General features: G+C 41.9%; 1 protein-coding gene across 1 annotated transcript in view; it reads left to right on the top strand.

The window, feature by feature from the left end:
* Positions 1–24,068, top strand: part of LOC138971537 (protein kinase C eta type-like) — a 25,083-nt gene extending 1,015 nt beyond the window's left edge. Inside the window, exons 2-10 of the mRNA XM_070344283.1 lie at positions 1,524–1,628; positions 3,366–3,449; positions 8,173–8,340; positions 10,415–10,506; positions 14,492–14,554; positions 16,459–16,615; positions 19,556–19,636; positions 20,166–20,288; positions 22,543–24,068. Of these exons, the coding sequence (XP_070200384.1) occupies positions 1,524–1,628; positions 3,366–3,449; positions 8,173–8,340; positions 10,415–10,506; positions 14,492–14,554; positions 16,459–16,615; positions 19,556–19,636; positions 20,166–20,288; positions 22,543–22,944 (1,275 nt within the window). The 3' untranslated portion in view covers positions 22,945–24,068. The remainder of the gene's footprint in view (positions 1–1,523; positions 1,629–3,365; positions 3,450–8,172; positions 8,341–10,414; positions 10,507–14,491; positions 14,555–16,458; positions 16,616–19,555; positions 19,637–20,165; positions 20,289–22,542) is intronic.
* Positions 24,069–27,939: the final 3,871 nt, after the last annotated feature.

Raw genomic sequence — 27,939 nt, 5'->3', positions numbered from 1 at the left:
CAAAACATTTAAATACACTTTGTAAAAATACTTCTAAAAAATATATCAGTTATCAAAAATTAAACACTTTGTAGACCTACGCACACAGAAACTGTTTTTTCAGGCATATATTCAATCAACTATTGATTATGCGTCCACAGTGTGGGACGCTGCAGGTGCAAACACTTTGGAACACTTGTGCTCTTTACATAGAGGAGCTGTTAAATTAATTCTTTTAAAAAATGCATCTCTCTAGCTACGTCTGATTACAACAAATTAAAGATTCTTCCTATCAAATTAAGATTTACCTATAACAAAGGTGCAATGATGCATAGAATTATGTCAGTGAATGCACCTACGTTCATTGCCTCAAATTTCAAATTGAATAATTCAAGAAAAGTAAACAAATTAATTACCCCAACCCCAAGAATTGACCTTTACAAATCAAGTCTTTCTTATTCTGGCGCCTTATTGTGGAACTCCATTCCTGATTTAATTAAAATGCAATTCAGTGAAACTTCCTTCAAGGAACTCTACATGCTGTTTCTCTTGGAAACAAGTAAATAATTCTGTGATAATATTCATCATTGTTTGATTTTCATAGCTTTTTGAAATGTCTTTTTAATTTTTTGACATGTTAATTATATAAATTGTATTGTAATTAACTTAACTTCTATTTCTTCTTGTTATTAATCGAGTTACCCTCAATGGGCGAGGGCCGGATGAAAAAAAGCATGTATACATTGCTTATTCTGTTACCCTCGATAAATAAAGTTCAAGTTCAAGTTCTGTCTCTCTGTCTCTGTCTGTCTGTCTGTCTGTCTGTCTGTCTGTCTGTCTGTCTGTCTGTCTGTCTGTCTCTCTCTCTCTCTCTATCTCTCTCTCTCTCTCTCTCTCTCTCTCTCTCTCTCTCTCTCTCTCTCTCTCTCTCTCTCTCTCTCTCTATCTATCTCTCTCTCTCTCTCTAGAAGAATAAGAAAAGAAGATCCTCTGTCTCTGCACCCCCACTCGAAGCTCGGTTCTGCGTCTTTGCGCGCTGTTTTGTCAGTACTATGTAGAAGGCCTTTGATTCTTGGATGATTGCGAAAAGGTTTATTTGTTTGCTTTTTTATGGATGGGAAGACGCTTTAACAAGCTCTTTTAATCAGTAAAAGAATAAATTCATATAAACAAACTTGATGTCGGTATTTTTGGTCTGGAACATTGGTCTGTTGCACATAAAAAAGTGAACTTGCTTGTATTTGTTTGTTTGTTTGTTTGTTTGTTTGTTTGGTTGGTTGGTTGGTTGGTTGTTTGTTGTTTGGACGGTTGGTTGGTTGTTTGTTTACCTAAAACCTATTAATTAAGTGGTCAATCCCGCCCTACCCAACCCAATCCCTCACCCACTCTAGCACCCCTCCCCCGTCATCCGGTCCTCATCCCCGCCCCCCCCCTCCCCCCCCCATCTCTGCCTCCGCCCCGACACCCATCCATTCGCCCCACCTCCCCTTACATATTAACAGCCCTGGACACGTCTTTACTTTGTTCTTTTTCTTTCTTGCAAGGTCGTGCAGGTAAGCGTTCCCTCTCGCCGCCGTCTGACGCAAGTGAGGACCATGGGTGAATCAGACCCCATTTTGAGCTCAGTCTTCCGACCACTCATGTTGCGAGTAAGAAATCGTTTCATATCTTTTCACCAGCATGGATAGATCTACTCCTAACCCCGGTATTTAAGGAAAATAGGTCTTCCCACCACTCATGTTCCGAGTATGAAGTCGTTTCATATCTTTTCACCAGCATGGATAGATCTACTCCTAACCCCGGTATTTAAGGAAAATAGGTCTTCCCACCACTCATGTTCCGAGTATGAAGTCATTTCATAGCTTTTCACCAGCAAAAATAGATCTACTCCTAACCCCGGTGTAAAAGAAAAAATATTATAGGTCTTCCCACCACTCATGTTGCGAGTATCTATTCGTTTCATATCTTTTCACCAGCAAAATTAGATCTACTCCTAACCCCGGTGTAAAAAACAAAAATATTATAGGTCTTCCCACCACTCATATTCCGAGTCGCAAGTCGTTTCATATCTCTTCACCAGCATGGATAGATCTAGTCCTAACCCCGGTATTTGAGGAAAATAGGTCTTCCCACCACTCATGTTCCGAGTATGAAGTCGTTTCATATCTTTTCACCAGCAAAAATAGATCTACTCCAAACCCCGGTGTAAAAAACAAAAATATTATAGGTCTTCCCACCACTCATGTTCCGAGTATGAAGTCGTTTCATATCTTTTCACCAGCATGGATAGATCTACTCCTAACCCCGGTATTTAAGGAAAATAGGTCTTTCCACCACTCATGTTCCGAGTATGAAGTCGTTTCATATATTTTCACCAGCACGAATAGATCTACTCCTAACACCGGTTTTAAGGGAAAATAGGTGCGCCTGGAATAGATTCCTACTGTGTAAAGTTCCTAGGAATTACGGTCACCCGTCCATAGGAACGATAGTCCACACACGGACTATTTTTCGTGGACTATTTGTTCCTAGGACGGAAAGTTCGAGCCCGCATAGAGGGGGGGTGGGGGGGGGGGAGGTTCTTGCAACAATAGTCCACAGATGGACTTCTTTCCCTCGGGCTTTAGGGATACTCCTTTTCCTAGGACAACAAGTTCGAGCCTGCATAGAGGCGGGTGGGGGGGGGGGGGGGAGAGGTTCTCGAAACGATAGTCTACACATGGACTTTTTCCCCTCGGGCTTTGGGGGGAATCCTTTTCCTAGGACGAAAAGTTCGAGACAGCAATGCCATAGTGGGGGGGAGAGAGGTTCTTGAAACGATAGTCTGTACATGGACTGTTTTCCCTCGGGCTTTGGGGGGACTCTTTTTCCAAGGAAGGCAAGTTCGAACCTGCATAGTAGGGGGGGGGGTGCTTTTGTTGCTCGTTGCTCGATACGATAGTCCAAACACGAACTTTTTTTTCACTGGTGCTGAGGGCGGACTGTTTCGGCTTTGGACGAAAAGTCCAAGCCTATATTTGGGGAATAATGTTCCTTGGGAACATCTTTTCCTTTTACTCATAATCCAGGGATACATTTTGCTAGGAACCATAGTAAAGCAGACTTTGCAATCCGGGTCTTTCATCCTTTCGCGCCGCTGCAGCGCGACCAAGTTTATTATTCAACCATTTTTCTCATTGGGCCTTGTTCATTTTGTATAAACAGAATACAACAACAGAATACTTCAATACATGTTCTCAATTGCCAATTTTACAATACTGTTTTTTGTTGGTGGTCAGAGGAACCTACGGCTACCATGCAGACAGAGACAGGCAGACAGACAGACAGACACTCACAGACACACAGACTCTGTTCAGGCCTGTGTGTGTGTGTGAACGTGTGTGCAGAAGAAACATTGCTTCAAAAGAACAGCTACGATGGAAGATACATTCTGTTTTGATAAACCTGTCGGCAAGAGCGGATTCAGTGAGGTTTGTATTGGTACCTATTCGATCGCACATACACACACACACACACACACACACACACACACACACACACACACACACACACACAAACACACACACACACAAACACACACACACGCGCACGCGCGCGCGCAGACAAACACACACACACACACAAAATACACATACACACACACAAACACATACACACACACACGCCGACAAACACACACAAACACACACACACACACACACACACACACACACATACATACACACACACATATACACACACACACGCAGACAAACACACACAAACACACACGCAGACACACACACAAAACACACACACACACACACACACACACACACACGAAACACACACACACCACACACACACTCACACAGACACACAGACACACAGACACACACACACACACACACACACACACACACACATAAACACACACAATCACTGAAACACGAACACACACAGTTACCCGCGCACAAAGAGCTCACACAAACGCACTCCTCAAACAAGGAAGAAGATAAAAGGGATGAACACAACAAGGAACTTAGTCGATAAATATCGACAGGGGGCCGACAAATGGTTTAAATGTTAAATGTGTGTATATGGGTGTGGGTCTGAAACAAACAAACAAACCAACCATGTGAACCCCCCGGGGCCCCTAAAAAAAAGAATGTTCTCAGATGGTTCAATTCTCATTTGGTCTGATTCTCAAATGGTACCAGTATACTCCCCCCCCCCCCCCGGCCGCAGTCCTAGGATTTAAAAACAAAATTTAATTGATTAATTATTTATTTATTTATTTATTTTAAACATTAACAAAATTAATTAGAGTAAAACAAAACATTAAAGCGTTCATAATAAATAATAATAATAAACTAGAATTTAAAAAAAAATAATAAAAAATAGATAATCGACCGGATATGCTTCGGCGCTCCCAAATGATAAAAATAACTATTAAATTTTTTCTCAATGTTTAAGTTTTAAATGCTATGATTGGACAAAGCGGAATGAAATAATACTAGTGATAATTTTTTTTCGGCAACTTTTGGTCTCCTTAAAACGTGCAAACATTATTGTAGAACCCTTGTGCATAAGAATAGATTCTTCCACATTCTTCCACACAAAGCTTTGTCAGTTGTTGAGGCCTTGCAAGGTTTTGACGGCAACAATAATTATTGTAGTTCTCTAAGACTTTATTTCTGTTTGATTTGTAATATGTTGGGAAGACATATTTATTAATTGATCAACAAAATAAAACATAATAAAAAACGACACAACATTGTTAAAATCATTTTTGGCCAACGTTGAACGTTTACGAAGGCCTCAATCTTCACGCGCAAAAACCGTAGACCAGATTAATAGGTGCTTGATTTTGATATTTTGAATTACATAACATTAAACCTTTGTTGGGCTTCATGGTCATGGCAACAGCCATAATAATATTATATGATGTATAATATTATATTTCAGCATATGTGAATTACATGTCATCATACCAAACTGCATACATTTTTATTCCTACATTATTCTGATTGATCAAAACCAAACCTACTATCATTGGACACATCCAAATGCAAGCGCCTGTTCTTGACAATCTGCTGGGTCGGGCTTTGCCAGAGACACTGTTTGGCCTGTAGGTAAAATGTACAATGTATTTTCTGATTTGTGCACAAAAGCTTTTTTTCTTTTTTCTTTTTTTTAACATAACAATGTTTAATGTCACTGTATGTTTGAAAGACCATGGTCACATTTGTAAAACAAATGTTAAATTATAAAATAAATAACATTTTGGTTCATGATTTTTTCCTACACCTGTGCTGAAAATAAGAAATACAAATGTCGGTATATAAGTCACTCAGATGAATGGTTGCGGTTGACCCTGCACAGTTCGACCTATGATGTTTTTGTTGAACAATTTTGCCTTCACCCCTCCCATAGGGTGACGTATTTCACAACTTCCTGTGTTACACAAACTCAGTGATGACCAATTTTGCCTTCACCCCTCCCATAGGGTGACGGATTTCACAACTTTCTACTGATGAACAATGTTGCCTTCACCCCTCCCATAGGGTGACGGATGTCACAACGTCCTGTGTACACAAACTGATGACGTATTTCGCAACAAAATGGCGCTGCCCATGGTCAACCTCGAAAATAACCGTATGAATGGGGGCCTCCTGGCAACGCTATATAACAACGCTATGTGATAACGGTTTGTTCAAAAGTGTATAACTGGAGATGGCCTACGTAAGTGCGGGGAAAAAAAAATATTTTTAAATAACTGAGCCGGCGGTAGGAAGACCGTGCAGATATCATTCAACTTTTCGTGCAAAGCGGCGGGGTAAGCGACGGTCGAACTGACCTAATTCACACGACATAGTCTGCCAACGGGCCTTTCACTGAGTCGGGTTGCACAGTGAGCTTTGCCGTGTGTTTTGCATCTCACAAACTAGGCATATCCTAAATGTTCCACTTTCGACAGATATCCGCATAGGTCAGTGGTATAGCGCTGCTCTGCGGTTCCTGAAGTCGCTGGTTCGAGCCCCGCCAATGCTATCATTTTTAATGAATCATGCGCGCTTTTCCTGTTCTGTTTATAAAATATGCTTCTTTTTTGTTGGGGGGGGGGGGGGCAAGTTTTTGTGTGTGCTAATTAATATAAATAAATCGCAATTCAAGACTCAAATACTATAACATTTTTATGTCCTTATAAAAACAAGAATAAATGCTTTGTAGTGCCGGGCGGTTTGAAAAAAATCTAATTCACATTAGTTCTGAATGGTACTAAAAACATTAAGACTTTTTTTGAGAAATCACTCACTGAAACGGACGCAGCACGCGCGCGTGCTTACACACACACACACACACACACACATACACACACACACACACACACACACATATATAAAACACACACACACACACACACACACACACACACACACACACACACACGTACACACACACACAAATTACGTAAGAGAAAAGATCGAGCGATGTAGATAAATTAAGAGCTATATTTTGTCATGCAGATTGCGGACACCTCGCTTGAAAAAAACACCTTTTATTGTCACTTTCATTATTATTTCTTCTAAAACGTGCCTGTCAAGATACCCCGCGTACAATGTTCCATTACTCATGGCTGGTCCAAATGGTATTCGTCTTTCAACACAGGCACCACTGTATAATTATACAGTAATACCGTCGTTTCAAATACTTTGCAACTCATGTAACCCATGTGTAAAACGTGTGTCCGTACCCGTTTAATTGCACATAACACATCCACAAGGAAACAAACAGCTACCAACAAAATAAATGTGTTTTAATTGCGGCAATACAAAAGTCTGCAGGGTTAGCATCGAATTACTTCGACAGAATCTCGTTACACAGGTCTATAAGAACGGCATCTCTCGCTACGAGTCACTGAGTCGCTCATCAGACATCTTGCCTAAATACAAGTCTTTCTGCGTCTAAGGCTGATCTAGATTGACATTTTTGTTTTATCATATCTGATTAAAATGCAAAAAGAATTTACATAATACTACGGTATGTTTTATACCTCAAAACATTTACACTTAGGGGGTTGCTTCTCAGTGGTTGGCCGCAACGAATTCCGCAGTGATCAATACCAAATCAGTACATGGGGTGCGTTGGTCAGTATTGCAATTGATCACCAATAATGCTTTGGAATAAAAATGAATAGAGTAAAATAAAACAAAACAAAGGAGAGTAAAGAAACAATAAAATAAAATTTAAAGAATGCCGCGCTGACAGGGACCGAACCTACGACCTGTCAACTCAAAACGCAGTTCGCTAACCGTTGCGCTACAGAGACATTCTTGCATTAGGGTAAAAAAATAAACTAGTAATCCAAACAAGGTCAGAGGCATAGGCACCCGATATTGAACTCGGTACATTACAGAAGAGGAACATTTTTTCGTGTTTCTTTCTAGAGTATTTTTTGCAGCAAGATATAACGTAACAAAGCAGACACATGGTAACATGCGCCTTGAGTCGCCTTGTGTGGTGAGATACGTGCGCGATATAAATCCTCGTAAATAAATAAATAAATAAATAAATGTTTGGTTGTCTTTATAGAACCTTTTCTTGAACATATATTGGGGGTAAAGACACTGGTGATTTGTAAGTCTTCAAACCGGTGTCTTGTGCCTTTGCTTGTCCCCCAAGCTGTTTTGCAACTTGGAGCGTCTGACAGTGAATGATTTAGGTCAGTCCCTCGCATGAGGGCCCCAAAGGGTTTTAAATCGTGATCGTGATTGGCGATTTTTGACCTTTCTGTGACCGTGATTGCCGAAATTTCCATTTCTGTGATCGTGATGGGACTTTGCCCGTGATCCGTGATGACAAAAAAATCAAGTCTCGTGATCGTGATCGTCATTTGTTTTCGTGATCGTGATGGGCATTATTGCAAAGCATTTTATTTTCAACGTACATTTTTCACAGCTGTATCACTCTATGATCCTCTATTCGTCAAGGTGTTCGTGATCGTGAAAACAAAAATCAAGGTAACTGTGATCGTGAAAGCTAAAATTTCCCTTCCCGTGATCGTGATGATACCCCCCCTTTGGGGCCCTCTCGCATGGTTTGATATGCACGAGGAAAACGGGGAATGACTGGGGTTTTTTTCTGTTTTTTTTAATTTTTACTTTTTCGTCCGTCAGACACTCGTTTTCATATGCTGTATTCTGTGCATAGGTATGGCTGGCACATTATCGCCGATTCCCCAAAGAAGACACACTGGCCATACGCCTGATGCGCAAGAAGGATTGTTCCTTGCAATTCATTCTAATGGAGGTGACGGTGCTGAAATCCGTAACCGGTTCCCCTTTTGTCGTGCAGATGCACTCTTGTTTTGAGACACCGGTAAGTACGTTTGCGATTGTGGTCACGATAGAAATTGCTTGTGTGAATGAAAAAGATTTGCGTGGGGGGGGTGGGGGGGGGGGTGGGGGGGGCAGAGAGATGGAGATTTGGGGGGTGGGGGAGAACCGAGAGACACCGAGAGGGAATGGGGTTCCAGTGGGTTGGGTTGTATCCAAGCGGCGGTTTTGACCCATTTAAAAGCCCGGGCAGATCTGAGATAATTGAGCAGAAGTATTTTCACGGGAAGGATCGCTCGAAAACATTAGACCAGAATCCAAACAGATGTGACAGGGTGACTCTCACCCTTCACAGCAGACTGCAGTTGTCGGCCGTGGAAGAGCGCGAGCTATTTATAGCTCGACGTTTCTTCTACGTCGCTTACACCTGTGAAATGTAGATTTTTGTTTGTGATACTAGGGAGATTTAAAAGACAGCACGTTTCGTTTTGCAGCTCGTTTCGTTTGGTGAATGAGTCACCCCGCGAAAGGGAACGTGAAACGAGACGGCATAGGCCGCAGACAAGATTTAGATGTATTCACGTTTCGTTTCGGAATGAAAGGCCGGGCATGGCAGGATATGATCCGCTGACTGGGCATGGCATAATTTCAACTCCACGAGTCAATAAAGGATTGACATACTCGCATTGCACACACAAGAGCTTCACATTTTTCAATTCATGCACCTGCTCATCATCAATTGTATTTCACAAAAATTAGATCATTCATGTTGAATTCCAAGATTTACTCATTCGAACTCATTATTTTTTTTATCCATTTCACGCATCTCAATTTTTACAACTGGTAACAGCCTATGGCAAAGAGCTCTACCGAACCATGTAGGCAATTATACCCTGAGTATTCCCCATTCTCAGAAAACGGCCCTGTGCACACGCCCGGCTGTGCCGATTTAGAAGCCTTTCCCAAACTAGGGGTTGTTTTGTACTTGTCACGTCTGTCCTCGATCAGAATGGGAAAAAACCCCTAGGAGGTGGTCCAGAATCGGGCATACTTTGATTATTTTCAGTCCAAATAAATCAATCAATCAATCAATCAATGAGGCTTATATCGCGCATATTCCGTGGGTACAGTTCTAGGCGCTCAGCAGTGATGCCGTGTGAGATGAAATTTTATACGGCCAGTAATTGCAGCCACTTCGGCGCATATTTACCTTTCACGGCCTATTATTCCAAGTCACACGGGTATAGGTAGACAATTATTAACTGTGCCAAAGCAATTTTGCCAGGAAAGACCCTTTTTTCAATCGTGGGATCTTTAACGTGCACACCCAATGTAGTGTACACGGGGGGGAGTTCGGACACCGAAGAGAGTCTGCACACAAAGTTGACTCTGAAATAAATTTCCGCCGAACCTGGGATCGAACTCACGCTGACAGCGGCCAACTGAATACAAATCCAGCGCGCTACCAACTGAGCTATATCCCCGCCCCAAAATCACACAGACTTTGTTTATACAAAATCACATACGAAGCCAGAATAAAAATTCGATGCGATGACCTACTTCTGCTTCGCCATTTGCTTTCTCACCATGAAGTTGGATAAATGTACCAGGATCAGCACCCTTCAAAATATTTCAGTTCACAACAGTTGTCTACCTCCAATGAACACATTCTCAGCGCTGAAAGACTGTGAAAGGGTTGATGAATCTAGCAATGCATAAAATGGCCAACAAATAAAACTGTTAGTGTGCAAAAATACTCACAAAAGTTGACGAAATATTGTTCGTTTTTTGGGGGTGGAAAACGTGACTGCGTTTTGACGTTCCACGTTCCGTTTCAGTTGACCTTCACCTTTCCAGCGAGAGACCCCCGAAATGATGACGTTTACCACAACTTCAAAACGAAACGTCCCGACGTTTCGTTTTTTAAATCTCCCTACTGTCTGGCTGCTGCTGACTCCTTGTATGTTCTTGGGAATCTTTGCGTACCCATAACAGTTTTTACAGGGCTTAGAAATTAGCTCTAACATTCTCAATCCTGTTTGACTGGACTCTGCCTCCATATGTGATTGTTGTGTTCCGTCACTCGGTTACACAAACTTTACAATGTTCTGTTCCAGACGCATTACGCTATCGTGATGAAGTTTGCCACCAGAGGCACGTTGCATGAACGCGTCAAAATGGTTCGCTGCTTCTCGGAGCTGGTGGCAAGGTAAGACAACTCGGCATCTACCTGATGCTCCCAGCCTGAAAAAGAAAAAAAAGAAGAAGAAGAAGAAAAAAAGCGAGAAAGAAGGCAACAAATAACGGTAGTACGTAGCAACCTGCATGCAACTGAGGTAAAAAAAATATTAAAAAATGTATGACTGTACACTCTTCAAAAAAAGTTAAGGATCACTTTTTTACAAGCACGCCACACAAAACAGACAAGGCCGAATTCTTTCATTTTTTAAAAATTATATAATTAAACAACCAAGGAGTAATGACAAACAAAGCAAAGATCGAACGCGGCAGCAACAATTTAGCTAGAGTGTGTCAAACGTGACAACCCTCGAAAATGGAATTCACAACAATGTGGATCAGTGTCAATAACGCGGGTGCCCTCCGTTGTGTGCCAGGCATTGAACACATCGTTGGCGCATGGAGTGGATCATATGAATGCTCTGGGAACTCCATTCCACTCCTGCTGGAGCCATTGCAGCAGTTGACCCAGATTGGCAGGAGGAGGGTGATGTTGCTGTACCCGACGACAAAGCTCGTCCCACATGTGCTCTATGGGGTTCAGGTCCGGGCTGTTGGCTGGCCACAGCATCCTGTTGACCCTGGCCTGCTGGATGAAGGTGTTTACAGCTGCAGAGCGATGGGGAGGTGCGTTGTCATCCTGAAGAATCGCACGAGGGCCGATCGCTTGGAGGGGCGGAACGACCAGGGGTTGCAGGATCTCATTCTGGTAGCGGACACCGGTCAAGTTGCCCAATACATGGTACAGAGGTGTCCTTAGACGTGTGCTGATCCCTCCCCAGACCATCACAGAGCCTCCGCCAAAACGCTGTCGTTCAAGAACAGTGCCTTCTGCGAAGCGCTCTCTGCGACGCCTCCACACTCGGATGCGACCATCAGCAGGTTCCAAGCAAAAGCGGGACTCATCTGTAAACAACACCTGAGCCATCTGCTGACGTTGTCACCTCACATGTTGAGTGCACCAGGCTCGGCGATTAGCAGTCAGGGTTGTTCCTCGGACTGGACGCCTTGCACGCAAGCCAAAGTTGTGTAAGCGGTTTCGGATCGTCTGACCACTAACAACATTGTTGGTGGTAGCTTGTAGGCGTTGCCTAATGTTGTTTGCCGTGGCCATTCTTTGTTGCATGGCCTGCCTCTGAAGGAAGCGATCCTCTCTTTGTGTGGTGACTCTGGGCCGACCAGAACGTTGTCGCTCCTGCACTCTTCCAGCTGCGTGGAATCTCTGTTTTAGTCTGATGATGACAGAGGGAGCCACTGCAAGCCTCTGGGCCACTTGCCTGGCAGCAACACCGTCTTGTAGCCATCTTATTGCCCTTCCTCTATCCAAATCGCTCAGTTTTCTTCGTGGGGGCATGTTGCTACTGAGCATAATTGTGTCAGCGTGTCAACCTTTAAACACAAGCTGGTGAGCGATGTTCATAGCCAGGACCCTGTTGTAGCACGTGCATCACAACCTTTTGCCCTGGCATGCGTTCCGCAAATTTTATGGGGCTATAAAAAACACCATTTTTCTTCCAAAATGCAGAAGCTTTGGAGAAGTCCCACAAAGGGAAATAACTCTGCCTGCCAAACAAAATTCTAGGTCAAGACTCATTGTTCATTTGTTAATTCAAACACATTATTAATCTTTTAATTATTATGTCGATGTTTAATTTTTTGGCAATTTGTTATAATTAGATCCGTTTTTTCAACCGATCCTGAACTTTTTTTGAAGAGTGTATATAAAAAAAAGTGTCATCATTTTCACGAGTTTTCATTCACAAACACCTGGTAAATAAATCTCATGTTCCCCATGCAATAACTCGAGGTGGTGAATGGCTTTGAGCTTTCATGTGAAACGTGGATTGTCAAAGTAAAAGCCAATCAGGCTGATTGTTTGATGTGTGGAACCATCGTGGATTTGGATTTGTGTTTCCGAGGACAACGATTGTAAGCATTCACTCTCAAAGACCCAATCAATGTTGATGATTACCGCGGCGTATCATGGTCAATTTGCAACTTATCTCTGTAATCGCAAAATCCACAACGAAAAGTCATAAACACTTAAAAGAAAAGAAATATGCTCAACACTTACTGAATTCACAGGTATGATCGCAGCTCTGTACATTTTCAGACTGGAAGAAAAGCGTCAAGAAGCTACGTTTGACGTCACATACAAGTTTGACGTGTTATCTCGTGCTACTGTGACGATGCTTTGTGGCCCGGAGTTGGATTCTAAAAATTCGTCTCCCTGTGGGTTATTGTGCATTTTGTTGCACAACCAAAATGATGACAAAAACGATGTTTGGTAGCTTGTTGTCAGACCAGCACTTTGTTGTTGGTCCTCGGGGAGCATATCGCCTTTTGTCTCATATTTATCAACCGCGGCCTTCGGCCTTGGTCGATAAAGATGAAACAAAAGACGATATGGTCCCCTTGGACCAACAAAAAAGCTGGTCTGTCAACAAGCCACCAAACATCTTATATTATTCACCTAGAAACCACCTTGAATACTCGATAGTTCATTGTGGGTGCAGTCACGGCCTATGAGAATGACTTTCTTTCTATTGAAATGTTCAAAACGTATTACAGTAGATACTGTACATTTATTTTGCAGATCCACATACATATTAACGCATTCACACTAACTCAAATATACCCCAACACATGCAAACTAATTATTAAAACATGAGGTCGATTGTTTTTATGAATTGAAATTGACCTTGTACAAAACAGTGTCGCAAGCATGCTGAAACCAGAACAGCCCTTGTTTGATTCCTTCTTCTTTTTCTGCGTTCATGGGCTGTAACTCCCACGTACACTCGTGTTTTTGCACGAGTGGATTTTTACGTGTTTGACCGTTTTTACCCCACCATTTAGGCAGCCATACGCCGCTTTCGGAGGAAGCATGCTGGGTATTTTCGTGTTTCTATAACTGACCCACCGAACTCTGACATGGATTACAGGATCTTTTCCGTGCCCAATAACAAGGCACTCGAACTCTTCGAAAAAAAACTACGATCTTCGGTCGATAATCAAGAATATTTCATTTCATAAAGAGAATAATATACGCAAAAAAATAAAAATAAAACAAATGCTCGAACCCCATCAAATCTAATTTATACACTATTTTTCCTAGGAAATTTCAAATTTCTGCTGTATTTAACTTTCTTAAAGTAAGAAAAACGGACTAAAGACATCGACTGTTACGACGTGAACAAGACACAAGATACTATGTTTCTATACTGACTAAAGTACATTTTGGTACACCACTAAAAATCTCAGGATATCGAAATAGTAATCAACAAACGGTCATATCTACCGGATGATATTTCGATTGACAGACACCCACCCTCCCTCCTTTTCACATATATACTTAGTCAATCTGTGTTATATTTATTCTGACGAGAGGCAGAAAATAATTGCCTGATTTAGGTAAAAACAAGGATTCGCATTTGCTAAAATAATTTTTTTCCGATCTCCCAGGTCAACTTATGTGCAGACCTGCTAGTGACTTAACCCCCTTCGTGTGTACACGCAAGCACAAGACCAAGTACGCACGGAAAAGATCCTGTAATCCATGTCAGAGTTCGGTGGGTTATAGAAACACGAACATACCCAGCATGCCTCCCCCGAAATCGGCGTATGCTGCCTGAATGGCGGGGTAAAAACGGTCATAAACGTACATATCCACTCGTGCTAAGAACATGAGTGAACGTGGGAGTCTAAGCCCATATATGAACGAAGAAGAAGAAGAAGAAGAAGAAGAAGAAGAAGAAGAAGAAGAAGCTAAAATAAAATAAAACATTTAAAAAACTAAAATAAAAACTTTTGCAAATTGTAAAGACGATCACTTTTGTCTGGTTCCATCGCTGGTTAACGATGTTTGGTTGTTTGTTCGTGTGTGTGATTGTTCGTCTGGCTCATCTGCTATTATCCCATCTCCTTCTCTGGAAATTGTTTTCTTCTGCACACAGATTTTATGCTGCAGAAATATCAGAGGGACTGATCATGTTGCATAGCAAAGGAGTGATTCACAGGTGAGTAAGCTTAAGTAAGTTAATACGTTTAATGGGTGGTTTCGTTGTTCTGTCGGTTTTAGGGGTGTTTTGTGTGTGTGTGTGTGTGTGTGTGTGTGTGTGTGTGTGTGTGTGTGTGTGTGTATGTGTGTGTGTGTGTGTTGTGTGTGTGTGTGTGTGTGTGTGTGTTGTGTGTTGTGTGTGTGTGTGTGTGTGTTGTGTGTGTGTGTGTGTGTGTGTATTTTTTTTTGTTTTGTTTTTTTGTCTTGGTGATTTGGAAGCTTCAGAGTCGCCCGACGAAAGCGAGAGTTGTACTGTTGAGGGATTCGCACGGATATTGCCTGCTAGCATGATAGATAGCTGCCATCTCTGGAAAAAAAGTCGATGAAATGAATAGGGACTGTGACGCAGAAGAGTCTGCACAAGGACACATTTCCTCAGTTTACCTTGATTCGCTTAATCAGCATAGTTACGGACCAGTTGCGAGTTAACCATTGCTGGTGGGTCTAAATTACAGTACAGCGAATGTCCATTGAACTTCTTATTAAGGTCAAATTCGCAGCAAAAACAACAACAAAACTTATCTAAATTGGCATTTTGATACTTTCTATGTATCTTTTATCGCTCTGCAGCGACGCTGATCAAATGTAAAAAATCTGCCGTCGCTCCAGGTCTTGTTTCAAAAGCCTGCTGCATGACCTGATGCCAGTGTAATTTAAGCTTGCTTCTCCTCGTCCTTCTGTTCGAATAAGATATGGTCTTTATCGTGACCTTAGACCAGTTTTCTTTAGACCGGCTTCTCTCATCCTGAACTCAGGTCAAAATGAGTTACTTCCCTTCGGGTCTCATTTATCCCTGACAGGATGCCTTTGTCAGTTTTCCTTCTCTGGAGAGGAAATCGTTTTTAACATATTTAGAGCTTTTCGTAATGTGTTATTGATAAAAGCAGATTCGCGATCGTCGATAATGATTTTTCATGGTGTTGTGTAATTTTTAAATTACAAAGGAATTGATATGTAAGACAGTTTCAAGCGAGCTATCTTTTGCGGGTGTATTTACTGTACAAACAACTCTAAATATGGCAAAAGTGTCACGTGATATTCAACTTTGGCTACGAAGCAGACGACACTTTTTCCGTAACTAGTTGGGAGTGATGCAACAATACCACGGTCTCCTTCCCACAGCAGTCTCAAAATTTCGACTTGTTTTGACCTTACAACGATGTCTTTATCATAACTGTGAAGAACAATACGGAGATCACTGTCAAAGTCGGCCATTCTACAATCACATTCGTCTTTCGTCTGTTATCCGAAACATTAGCAAAAAATATATGGGAGATAACTCTGTTTTCTTGTTTTGATAGATTTCTCTTTAATGCGCGTAGTAATAATATTATTCATCCTGTCAGAGAGACCACTGAACGATAGCGTGGACCGATGATTATTATGACCGGCACGGTTGGCCTAGTGGTAAGGCGTCCTCCCCGTGATCGGGAGGTCGTGGGTTCGAACCCCGGCCGGGTCATACCTAAGACTTTAAAATTGGCAATCTAGTGGCTGCTACGCCTGGCGTCTGGCATTATGGGGTTAGTGCTAGGACTGGTTGGTCCGTTGTCAGAATATTATGACTGGGTGAGACACGAAGCCTTTGCTGCGACTTCTGTCTTGTGTGTGGCGCACGTTAAATGTCAAAGCAGCACCGCCCTGATATGGCCCTTCGTGGTCGGCTGGGCGTTAAGCAAACAAACAAACAAACCGATGATTATCAGAATGCGGCTTCTCTGTGTCCTTCCTTTTGATAAGATATAATGGTCATTGTCGTGACCTCATAATTATTTTCACAACAACAAAACAAGAAAAATTGCTGGTCGAGCTTTGAATATTTAAATCCTATATAGTGACTTATGATATTCTATACTTTTGCAGAGATCTGAATCTCGACAACATTCTGATATGTGAGAATGGTCACGTGGTCCTGTCGAATTTTGGGTACAGTCTTCAACTTGACTTGGACGAGATCGATTCGGCGACCTATAACCCCTGGCCCGACGCTAACGTCAAACCCTTCTTACCTGCCCCTGAGGTGATGTTAGTATTAGTTTATAATATGTGTTTTAGACATTAACCCTGCAGGGTCTACGCACGGTAATGTTGAATAATAGTATAGTAAATAGTAGTAGTTGCAAAGTAAAAAATGAAATTAAAATATGAATATATACGTAGGCTGTTCCATGATTATTTAGAATCTTAGAAAAGGAAACACATATCAACAATCTAACCAGGCCATTTTCTAGATCAATCCTTCCCCAACCGACACCCAACTGGCCATCCTCTCAAATGTTCTCATTCGTTCCTGGGACCGCTTGACATCAGCTATACCTGGTATGGCCCTCGTGAAGGCTCGGACAGAGTCTTCAGGGGTCTCTAACCGTGTTTCCGCGGCTATTTCTTAAAATCCGAGAACAGGCTGAACTAGCATGGGGAAATGTCAAGAATATAGGGTGGATGCAACCAGCAGCAGTGCTCCCTTTGGTGCCAAGAAATCTGTTGTCGCAAAGGCAGTATACACAGGTGCGTTGTCATGTTACAGCATAAGCCCTCGAATACCCGTGTTTGGACGGTGTTTGTGCCAAGCCTCGAATATTTTCGCCCATTAGTGGTAGACACAGCAGTCAGACGTGACTGTATGCCTGTCCTCAAGAGTCAAAGTGTTTAAATACCTTGATCTAGCGACGAAAGATGCACAACATTTTTTTTAGGGCTTCTTGTTAATTGAACTTGGCAGGGGTTGGGTCACCTGGTTAAACACCGGACAGACGACAGTTGTTTGGTTTTAGATTGGAACTAATTAACCCAGGTTTCGTCACCACTGACAATATTCCATGTTGATTTGGACAAGCCATTGCTGATTTTTTCAAGTATTGTCGGGCAAAACTCCGCCCTACCCCTCTTTTTCCCGTCACTAGGTTCATGTGGTAACTAACCGGCAAATCGCTTTGGGCCCATTAAGTATGTGTGTAAGATCTTTTCACATGCAGAGCTTTTAATGCCAAGGGCATAATTTATTGCATCTCCCTGAATATAATCAAGTGATCTTCTCTTATTATCTGTTCAACAGCGCCAATGTTTTCGAGGATAACGGATGAAATGAGTAGACCAGTGTGGGTATCATTTTCGAGGCTCCGTCTACCCGGTTTGAAATTGCTGTACCAGTTTTACACCACGGCTCTACAAAGAGCGTTCATCCCAAAACATTTCATCACACTTTCATGCAAATCGGCTTCTTTTAACTCTTAGTTTGTAGTTATTGTAAGTTATTTGTCCGAAATCGCGAATTTGAGCTTCATGACACAAATTCATACATTGCGCGGGGAGTAACTTCCCGAGTCGACCATATGAAAACGACATAACTCTGGAACCTCATTTTTTGTGTCAAGCCTTACAATAGTCTATTATTTGACGGCATGTTTTTGTATTTAACGCCATATTGCCAGGAGTCTGGATTCTAAATAATAATGGAACAGCCCTCGTATATAGATATTTATCTTATTTCTTAATTGCAGACCAAGAGAGCCGAGACAGTGTTGAAACTGTGAAATTTGATTCAGTCAGTCAACTTTATTGTCACGTTCACTACTTGACAAAGAGTTTACTCTTTGCTTGTTGAAACGAGTTTATTTGGGACACCGTTCCTGCTTTTAACTGTAAAAAGGCTGTGACAATGCACATCTTTCAGTACGTAACTTGTAACACGGTTGTCCTGTGACACTACATGCATTATTTAGTGTTACAGCCGGGGTGTCTGTTATGCGTTAGTAGTCGGTGAATTGAAACGTATTTCAAAATGTATGTACACAGGAGTCCTAATTTGCATAAAACGTTTTGTGTTTGTTCTTGAGCTTAATATTAAATCAAACATATCATAATTATCGATATATTTTCTGATTCAGGCACACACACAAATACATAATACTACGAGTATATTACGTGTATGTAATTGCAATTTCGACTTCAAGAAAAAAATATATTATTGCAAAAACTATTAAAACATATTTTAAGCGTTCAAAAGGACGTTAAACACCAAATAAAGAAAGAAAGAAAGTTCAAGCTGAAATGCAATCCCATAGTCCCATAAATCCCAAAACAGATTGACTGCTACAAACAAGCACCAAGAATTGTAGGTTATGTCAACGTTTAATTATTGACAAAGCAAAACGTCAAATGCAGAGTACATCGTCCCGGTGGTCTTTTAAGCAGCGGACAGACAGACAAACACGTATGATACAAATAATGAACTTATCTCAAAATTGTCGATCAAACTCACTTCCATGATGCCGGAGAGGTAACGATCAATGATAAATCACTTTTCTATATATAGCGTAAGTCCCGATTCACAGCTCCAACCTCTTTACAATTCCAATAAACACCTCACACACACACACACACACACACACATACACACACACACACACACACACACACACACACACACACACACACACACACACACACACACAATATACAAATCATGACATTAGAAAATGCAATGAAACTAAATGATTTACTGTGAGGTGATGATTGATAATTACATCGCCGGCATCTTGCAAGCGAGTTTCAGATTATGGGGAAAATTGTAAATTTCATGACTACGGCATACTGATTTTGGTTAAATGTACTAGACAGAAAATAATGTCAGTAAATGTGTCTAATTCTTCATGTATTTCTTGAAATGTTTTCAGTTTCCAGAATGTTATATTTTGTGTTTGATGAATTGATAAAACACACAGATTGGTGTTGGTAAATTGTCAACATTGTTAGATATTTAGGAAATAACCTGAATTTTGCATGCTGATTTTGATGATTTTACTTTAAAATTGGAAACTTTAATCCAAGTAAATGCTTCATTTTTATCGAATTTGTAACCTAAACAACCTAAACAACCTGCCCCAGAATCAATGTAAAAAGCAGAAAACCCTGGGAAGATCAAATTTACTTGTTCTGTATTGATGTTCATGTTTCCCAGCTCCAACTGGGTTTGGTTTACGATAAGACAGTGGACTGGTGGTCTCTTGGCGTCATTGTCTACAGAATGGTGTGCGGGGAGGTAACTACACAATTGCGAGCTACTCGTTTGAAATATTGATTACCTCCCTTTTGTGGGACGTAAAGTTACTTGTTTACGGCCCGTTGGTCATTTCCTTTCTTATTTTGGTGTGTGTGTGTGTGTGTGTGTGTGTGTGTGTGTGTGTGTGTGTGTGTGTGTGTGTGTGTGTGTTTGAGTGTGTGTTTGAGTGTGTGTGTGTGTTAGTGTGTGTGTGTGTGTGTGTGTTAGTGTGTGTTTGTGTGTGTCACAGTGTGTGCGTGTGTGTGTTGGTGTGTGTGTGTGTGTGTGTGTGTGTGCGTGCGCCTGCCTGCCTGCCGTGCCTGCCTGCCTGCGTTTGATACGGGCGTACTTGTTTTGTGTTGTTGCTGCCATGGTTGTTGTTCTTATTGTTGCAACTGCTAGTGTTGTTGTTTTCGTTGTAAGATTTTTTTTGCAAATTTTAGTTGGAAAAAAAACCCAATTCTGTAGGTCTGAATGTCTAGATCACAATCTTTTTAACGATTTTTCCTCTGTGTTTACCACTACACAGTTTCCTTTCTCGGCCAGCCAGAGAAAGGTGGGACTAGGGGCATCCTCTCAAATAGAACTTGTGTACAGACGGGAGCCCTACCCTCAGTACCTCTCCATGCCCGCCAAGCAGATGATTTCACAGGTAACAGATGATATCACAGGTAACAGATGATATCACAGGTAACAGATTATTTCACAGATAACAGATGATTTCACGGGTACCAGATGATTTCACAGGTAACATGATTTCACAGGTAACAGATGATTTCACAGGTAACATAAATATACAGGTAACATGATTTCACAGGTACCAGATGATTTCACAGGTAACATGATTTCACAGGTAACAGATGATTTCACCGGTAACAAATATACAGGTAACATGATTTCACAGGTACCAGATGATTTCGCAGGTAACAGATGCTTTCACGGGTAATAGGTGATTTCAGAAGTAACATGATTTCACAGTTTACGGATTATTTCACAGGTAAAAGATGATTTCAAATGAAACATGATTTCACATTTAACAGATGATTTCACAGATAACGAGTGATTTCACATGCAACAGATGATTTCACAGGTAACAGATGATTTCACAGGCAACAGATTTTTTCACTGGTAACAAATACTTTTACACGTAACAGATGATTTCACAGGTTAAAGATGATTTCACAAAAAACAGATGATTTCACGGGTAACAGATGATTTCACAGGTACCAGATAATGTCACACGTCACGAACAGATGATTTCCCAGGTAACAGATCATTTCACACGTAACAGATGATTTCACAGGTACCAGATAATGTCACACGTAACAGATGATTTCACAGGTAACAGATTAATTCACACGTAACAGATGATTTCACAGGTAACAGATGATTTTGCATGCAACACGATTTCAAGGGCAACAGATGATTTCACAGGTAACAGATCATTACACAGGAAACATGATTTCACATGACATGATTTCACAGTCAACATGATTTCTCATGACACATGATTTCACAGTCAACATGATTTCTCATGACACATGATTTCAAAATCAACATGATTTCTCATGACACATGATTTCACAGTCAACATGATTTCTCATGACACATGATTTCACAGTCAACATATGATTTCACAGGTAGTTAAGACAATATATTGTTTGGTGGCTTGTTGACAGACCAGCTTTTTTGTTTGTCCAAGGGGACCATATCGTCTTTTGTTTCATCTTTATCGACCAAAGCCGAAGGCCGCGGTTGATAAATATGAGACAAAAGGCGATATGCTCCCCGAGGACCAACAACAAAATGATGGTCTGACAACAAGCCACCAAACATCGTTTTTGTCATCATTTTGGTTGTGCAACAAAATGCACAATAACCCACAGGGAGACGAATTTTTAGAATCCAACTCCGGGCCACAAAGCATCGTCACAGTAGCACGAGATAACACGTCAAACTTGTATGTGACGTCAAACGTAGCTTGTTGACGCTTTTCTTCCAGTCTGAAAATGTACAGAGCTGCGATCATACCTGTGAGTTCAGTAAATGTTGAGCATATTTCTTTTCTTTTAAGTGTTTATGACTTTTCGTTGTGGATTTTGCGATTACAGAGATAAGTTGCAAATTGACCATGAGTCGCCGCGGTAATTATCAACATTGATTGGGTCTTTGAGAGTGAATGCTTACAATCGTTGTCCTCGGAAACACAAATCCAAAGCCGCGATGGTTCCACACATCAAACAATCAGCCTGATTGGCTTTTACTTTGACAATCCACGTTTCACCTGAAAGCTCAAACCCATTCACCACCTCGAGTTATTGCATGGGGAACATGAGATTTATTTCCCAGGTGTTTGTGAATGAAAACTCGTGAAAATGATGACAACACCTCGTATTCTGAGTCTCGTAATGCCTCAAGGCGCCTTTCTTCACGCGTAAACAGTTCGACTCGCCATCTCTGATCTGGTCAGGCTTTTTATACATGGAATAACAACATCCCTCCACTTGAATTCATTCCAAAAATCAACATCTTGGCTGTTAACTGTGCAGAATTTTTTTTTTTTTTTTTTTTTTTTAAACCACCAGTTATTGACATGTGAGCTGAGGGTCTGGAGTTCGTAGTATGTACAAAATTTATTAATGTTGTGAGTGTTTATATATCTAATTTAAGAACGGTCACTCCACAATAGACGAATTCCGAAAATAACTCCGTTGTGTTTGTATGGGTATTGGGAGAGTGACCTTTTCTTGCAAAACCTCCGACAAACAAAGGATGGACCAATCACTAGCGACAGGTCTGTCGGAAAAACGAAGGAGTTATTTTCTAAAATCGTCTAATATCCATACACATTGATCTTGTATGAAAAATAATAATCCTACGTCTCATGGCGTGTCTGTTTGAAACAGCTGCTAGCCCGTAAGCGGCTGAGACGGCTGGGAAGCGGGAAGTACGAGGAGAGCGCCATTTCAGGTGCCCCTTTCTTCTACCACGTGGACTGGGCGCAGATCCGGGACTACACCTTCCCCGCGCCCTTCAGCGAGCTCGTGCACCCCGCCTATCACCGCGAGGGTAACCGTAAGGCCGCCATGCACCTGCCCGTGTCCTACATGGGGCCGATGACCAACACCAAGTTGACGGAGAGCGCCGGCGGCGAGGCCGAGGGGCTGTCCATTTCCGCTAGCCGCCACTGTTTCGGACATGACGCCATAAGTTCTGGGACCGTCATCGTTCAAAAGAAGCCCTTCCTCCTCAGGGCCAAATCCTGGTTCGGGAGGTGCATCACAGGGGAGGGAGCTGTACACACCTAATGGACTGAGGAGCAATTTAAATCGTCGGGGATGGAGCCTTGTATACGCCTAATGGACTGAGGAGCAATTTAAATCGTCGGGGATGGAGCCTTGTATACGCCTAATGAACTGAGGAGCAATTTAAATCGTCGGGAATGGAGCCTTGTATACGCCTAATGGACTGAGGAGCAATTTAAATCGTCGGTGATGGAGCCTTGTATACGCCTAATGGACTGAGGAGCAATTTAAATCGTCGGGGATGGAGCCTTGTATACGCCTAATGGACTGAGGAGCAATTTAAATCGTCGGGGATGGAGCCTTGTATACGCCTAATGGACTGAGGAGCAATTTAAATCGTCGGGGATGGAGCCTTGTATACGCCTAATGGACTGAGGAGCAATTTAAATCGTCGGGGATGGAGCCTTGTATGCACCTAATGGACTGAGGAGCAATCTAAATCGTCGGGGATGGAGCCTTGTATACGCCTAATGGACTGAGGAGCAATTTAAATCGTCGGGGATGGAGCCTTGTAAACGCCTAATGGACTGAGGAGCAATTTAAATCGTCGGGGATGGAGCCTTGTATACGCCTAATGGACTGAGGAGCAATTTAAATCGTCGGGGATGGAGCCTTGTATACGCCTAATGGACTGAGGAGCAATTTAAATCGTCGGGGATGGAGCCTTGTATACGCCTAATGGACTGAGGAGCAATTTAAATCGTCGGGGATGGAGCCTTGTATCCGCCTAATGGACTGAGGAGCATCGTCGGGGATGGAGCCTTGTTTTCGCCTAATGGACTGAGGAGCATCGTCGGGGATGGAGCCTTGTATACGCCTAATGGACTGAGGAGCATCGTCGGGGATGGAGCCTTGTATACGCCTGATGGACTGAGGAGCAAATCGTCGGGGATGGAGCCTTGTATACGCCCAATGGACTGAGGGGCAAATCGTCGGGGATGGAGCCTTGTATACGCCTAATGGACTGAGGGGCAAATCGTCGGGGATGGAGTCTTGTACGCCTAGTGAACTGAGAAGCAGATTATCGGGGATGGAGCCTTGTATGCCTAGTGGACCGAGAAGCAGATTATCGGAGAACGGGCTTTGGTTTCAGAATGGGTCCAGCTAAACACCCACCCCCCTCCCCCTCCCCCTCCCCCCTCCCGACCCCCGGCAACAGGAAAGTGTTTACAAATTGTGTTGAGAGGCCAGCATTGTTCAAATAAATTAAGTTTCAAACTTATATTTGATTCACCGGTGGCTCTTCTTTCCCAAACATCATCCTTACACGCCGTGAAGTAAAATCAAAATGTGTTCTAATGTACAACAACGGCAGTTCAGTTCTATGTAACCAGTAATAGGGTTACATGAGGTCTCAGGTTTGGGGTGCCGATCCGAATAATGCGTGTTTCAGTATTCCGGCCGTTTTCTTGAGCACTGAACACGCATTTCATTTTGGACTGAGGTCTTCTGACTGAGCAGGCCACGGTTAAATCGAAATTCTAAGCTGGCTATTCCGGGTGTTTGAGAATACCGTCTTATGAACTGACGCAGCCTTACGTTATGGAGTGTCCAATGTTGCAAACCAAACACTCAATAAACAGAAGGTTGAAACTGAAGTTCGGAAACAAGCAAACATCTGCTTGTAATACGCATTACCTGCCCTCAATTGCCTAAATAATACATACACAACACAATCACATGCGATAGTACACCTGGAGGCATACACGCACACTTTTAACACAGACGAACACACAAGCACATGCGTGCGCACGCGCACACAGACTGGCTAACTGATAAACAAATATAAAGTCAAACTGAGAGAATGAAAGGCTGTCGCAGAGAGAGACACACACACGCGCGCGCTCGCGCGTTTGTTCACCATCATGCAACAGCATATTAACAATATATTGAAGCATCATCATTGAAAACGTTATGAATGTACACTGTTGTGTCAGTATAAAGAGTAAATGTTTGAGTTTGAACCCTTTGAAACATTGCTCACATATTGCTCGATCAACATGCATTTTTACATTTAGTCAAGTTTTGACTAAATGTTTTAACATAGAGGGGGGAATCGAGACGAGGGTCGTGGTGTATGTGCGTGCGTGTGTGTGTGTGTGTGTGTCTGTCTGTCTGTGTGTGTGTGTAGAGCGATTCAGACTAAACTACTGGACCGATCTTTATGAAATTTGACATGAGAGTTCCTGGGTATGAAATCCCCATACGTTTTTTTCATTTTTTTGATAAATGTCCTTGATGACGTCATATCCGGCTTTTCGTGAAAGTTGAGGCGGCACTGTCACGCCCTCATTTTTCAACCAAATTGGTTGAAATTTTGGTCAAGTAATCTTCGACGAAGCCCGGACTTCGGTATTGCATTTCAGCTTGGTGGCTTAAAAATTAATTAATGACTTTGGTCATTAAAAATCTGAAAATTGTAAAAAAAAATATTTTTTTATAAAACGATCCAAATTTACGTTCATCTTATTCTCCATCATTTGCTGATTCCAAAAACATATAAATATGTTATATTTGGATTAAAAACAAGCTCTGAAAATTAAATATATAAAAATTATTATCAAAATTAAATTTTCGAAATCAATTCAAAAACACTTTCATCTTATTCCTTGTCGGCTCCTGATTCAAAAAACATATAGATATGATATGTTTGGATTAAAAACACGCTCAGAAAGTTAAAACAAAGAGAGGTACAGAAGAGCGTGCTATCCTCAGCGCAACTACTCCCCCGCTCTTCTTGTCAATTTCACTGCCTTTGCCGTGAGCGGTGGACTGACGATGCTACGAGTATACGGTCTTGCTGCGTTGCATTGCGTTCAGTTTCATTCTGTGAGTTCGACAGCTACTTGACTAAATGTTGTATTTTCGCCTTACGCGACTTGTTTCTTTTGTATTGATCAAATGTTCATTAAAATGTTTTATGTTTTCACTTTGAAAAATACAAAATTTGGTTTAATTTGATTTTGTTTTCGTTTGGTTTTTGTGACGAGGGGACTGATCGTTCTTTAAATTATTACACTGACACACGTACGCACACATGCACACACGCTCGCTCTAATAAAGCAACATATAAACACTTTAAACAAGGAACTTAGTCGATAAATATCGACAGGGGGCCGACAAATGGTTTAAATGTGAAATGTGTGTATATGGGTGTGGGTTTGAAACAAACAAACAAACCAACCCATGTGAACCCCGGGCCGCAGGCCTTCGATGTAGTGATTGAAAAAAAAGGATGTTCTCAAATGGTTCAATTCTCATTTGGTCTGATTCTCAAATGGTACCGGTATACTCCACCCCCCACCCCCCCCGGCCGCAGGCCTAGGATTACAATTTTATAGACACTGACCTTCTTCCCAGGGGTCATTGACCCAGTTTTAGCTATGAGAGGTGGTTCCCCTTTCATATCTGAGAGAGGAAACACTTCCTGCACCCGGGTCAGTGACCGAGTTTAACCTATGGGGAGTTTAACCGATGGGGCGGTCTCTTTGATGTCTTGAGAGGAAACTTGGCCAGGGTAGTACATGCACCAGAACTGGTGGACACCATGGACAAACATGAAATCGAAGCAGTTTGCTTGAGGGAACGGTCGTCAGCAACTCAAACTTCTCTGTTTTCTTTTTTTAAGAAAATCTGACTTTCTTTGTGGCCCCCTGACTCCGCCCCCCTCCCTCTGTAAGGACCCCCCTCCATAAGGACCGATTTTTGTCAACATTTTCAAGGTCGCTAGAGAGGGGTTCCACTGTATGACCTAACCGCTACTGGCAGACGGCCTCAATCTTCACGCGCATAGACGAGATTAATAGGTGCTTGGTTTTGGTATTTTGAATTACATTACATTAAACCTGTTGTTGGGCTTCATGGTCATGGCAACAGCCATAATAATATTACATGATGTATAATAGTATATTTCAGCATATGTGAATTACATGTCATCATACCAAACTGTCATACATTTTTATTCCTACATTATTCTGATTGATCACAACCAAACCTACTATCATTGGACACATCCAAATGCAAGCGCCTGTTCTTGACAATTTCCCTCTGATCTAAATATAAAACAAGAAATTCCTCCGAGGTAGGAAAAACACCCCCGTCCTTACCATTCTCACTGCCACCAACTGAGAAGGTTATTTCCCTTTGACCATTAATATGTCCCTCTATAAGTCCTTGTAGAATCTTAATCCACCAATAACTCCCTAACCGTGTGTTTGACTGGTCCCAATTTTTGTAAGGACCGTCTCAGGAATGTATAGAACCTGTTCACCAAGTTTGGTGACGATCGGTCCGTTCATTCTTGAGATCTATATGCGAACACAAACAAACAAACAAACAAACAAACACATCGACCGAATCCTATACACACCCCTATACCGGGGGTGTAATCAGTGCAATTTCCTGGGTCGGGCTTTGCCACAGACACTCACGGTTTGGCCTGTAGGTAAAATGTACAATGTATTTTCTGATTTGTGCACAAAAGCTTTTTTCTTTTTTCTTTTTTTTAACATAACAATGTTTAATGTCACTGTATGTTTAAAAGACCATGGTCACATTTGTAAAACAAATGTTAAATTAGAAAATAAATAACATTTTGATTCATGATTTTTCCTACACCTGTGCTAAAAATAAGAAATAAAAATGTCGGTATATAAGTCACTCAAATACAGCAAAGCATGAATGGTTTGAGTTTGTTGCGGTTGACCCTGCACAGGTCGACCTAAGATGTTTTTGTTGAACAATTTTGCCGTCACACCTCCCATAGGGTGACGTATTTCACAACTTCCTGTGTTACACAGACTCAGTGATGACCAATTTTGCCTTCACCCCTCCCATAAGGTGACGGATTTCACAACTTTCTACTGATGAACAATGTTGCCTTCACCCCTCCCATAGGGTGACGGATGTCACAACTTCCTGTGTACACAAACTGATGACGTATTTCACAACAAAATGGCGCTGCCCATGGTCAACCTCGAAACTATCCGTATGAATGGG

Source organism: Littorina saxatilis, linkage group LG7 (assembly GCF_037325665.1).
Source record: "Littorina saxatilis isolate snail1 linkage group LG7, US_GU_Lsax_2.0, whole genome shotgun sequence".
NCBI lineage: Eukaryota > Metazoa > Mollusca > Gastropoda > Littorinimorpha > Littorinidae > Littorina > Littorina saxatilis.
The sequence above is the reverse complement of the archived record's forward strand: the minus strand, read 5'-3'. Positions and strand labels throughout refer to the sequence as shown.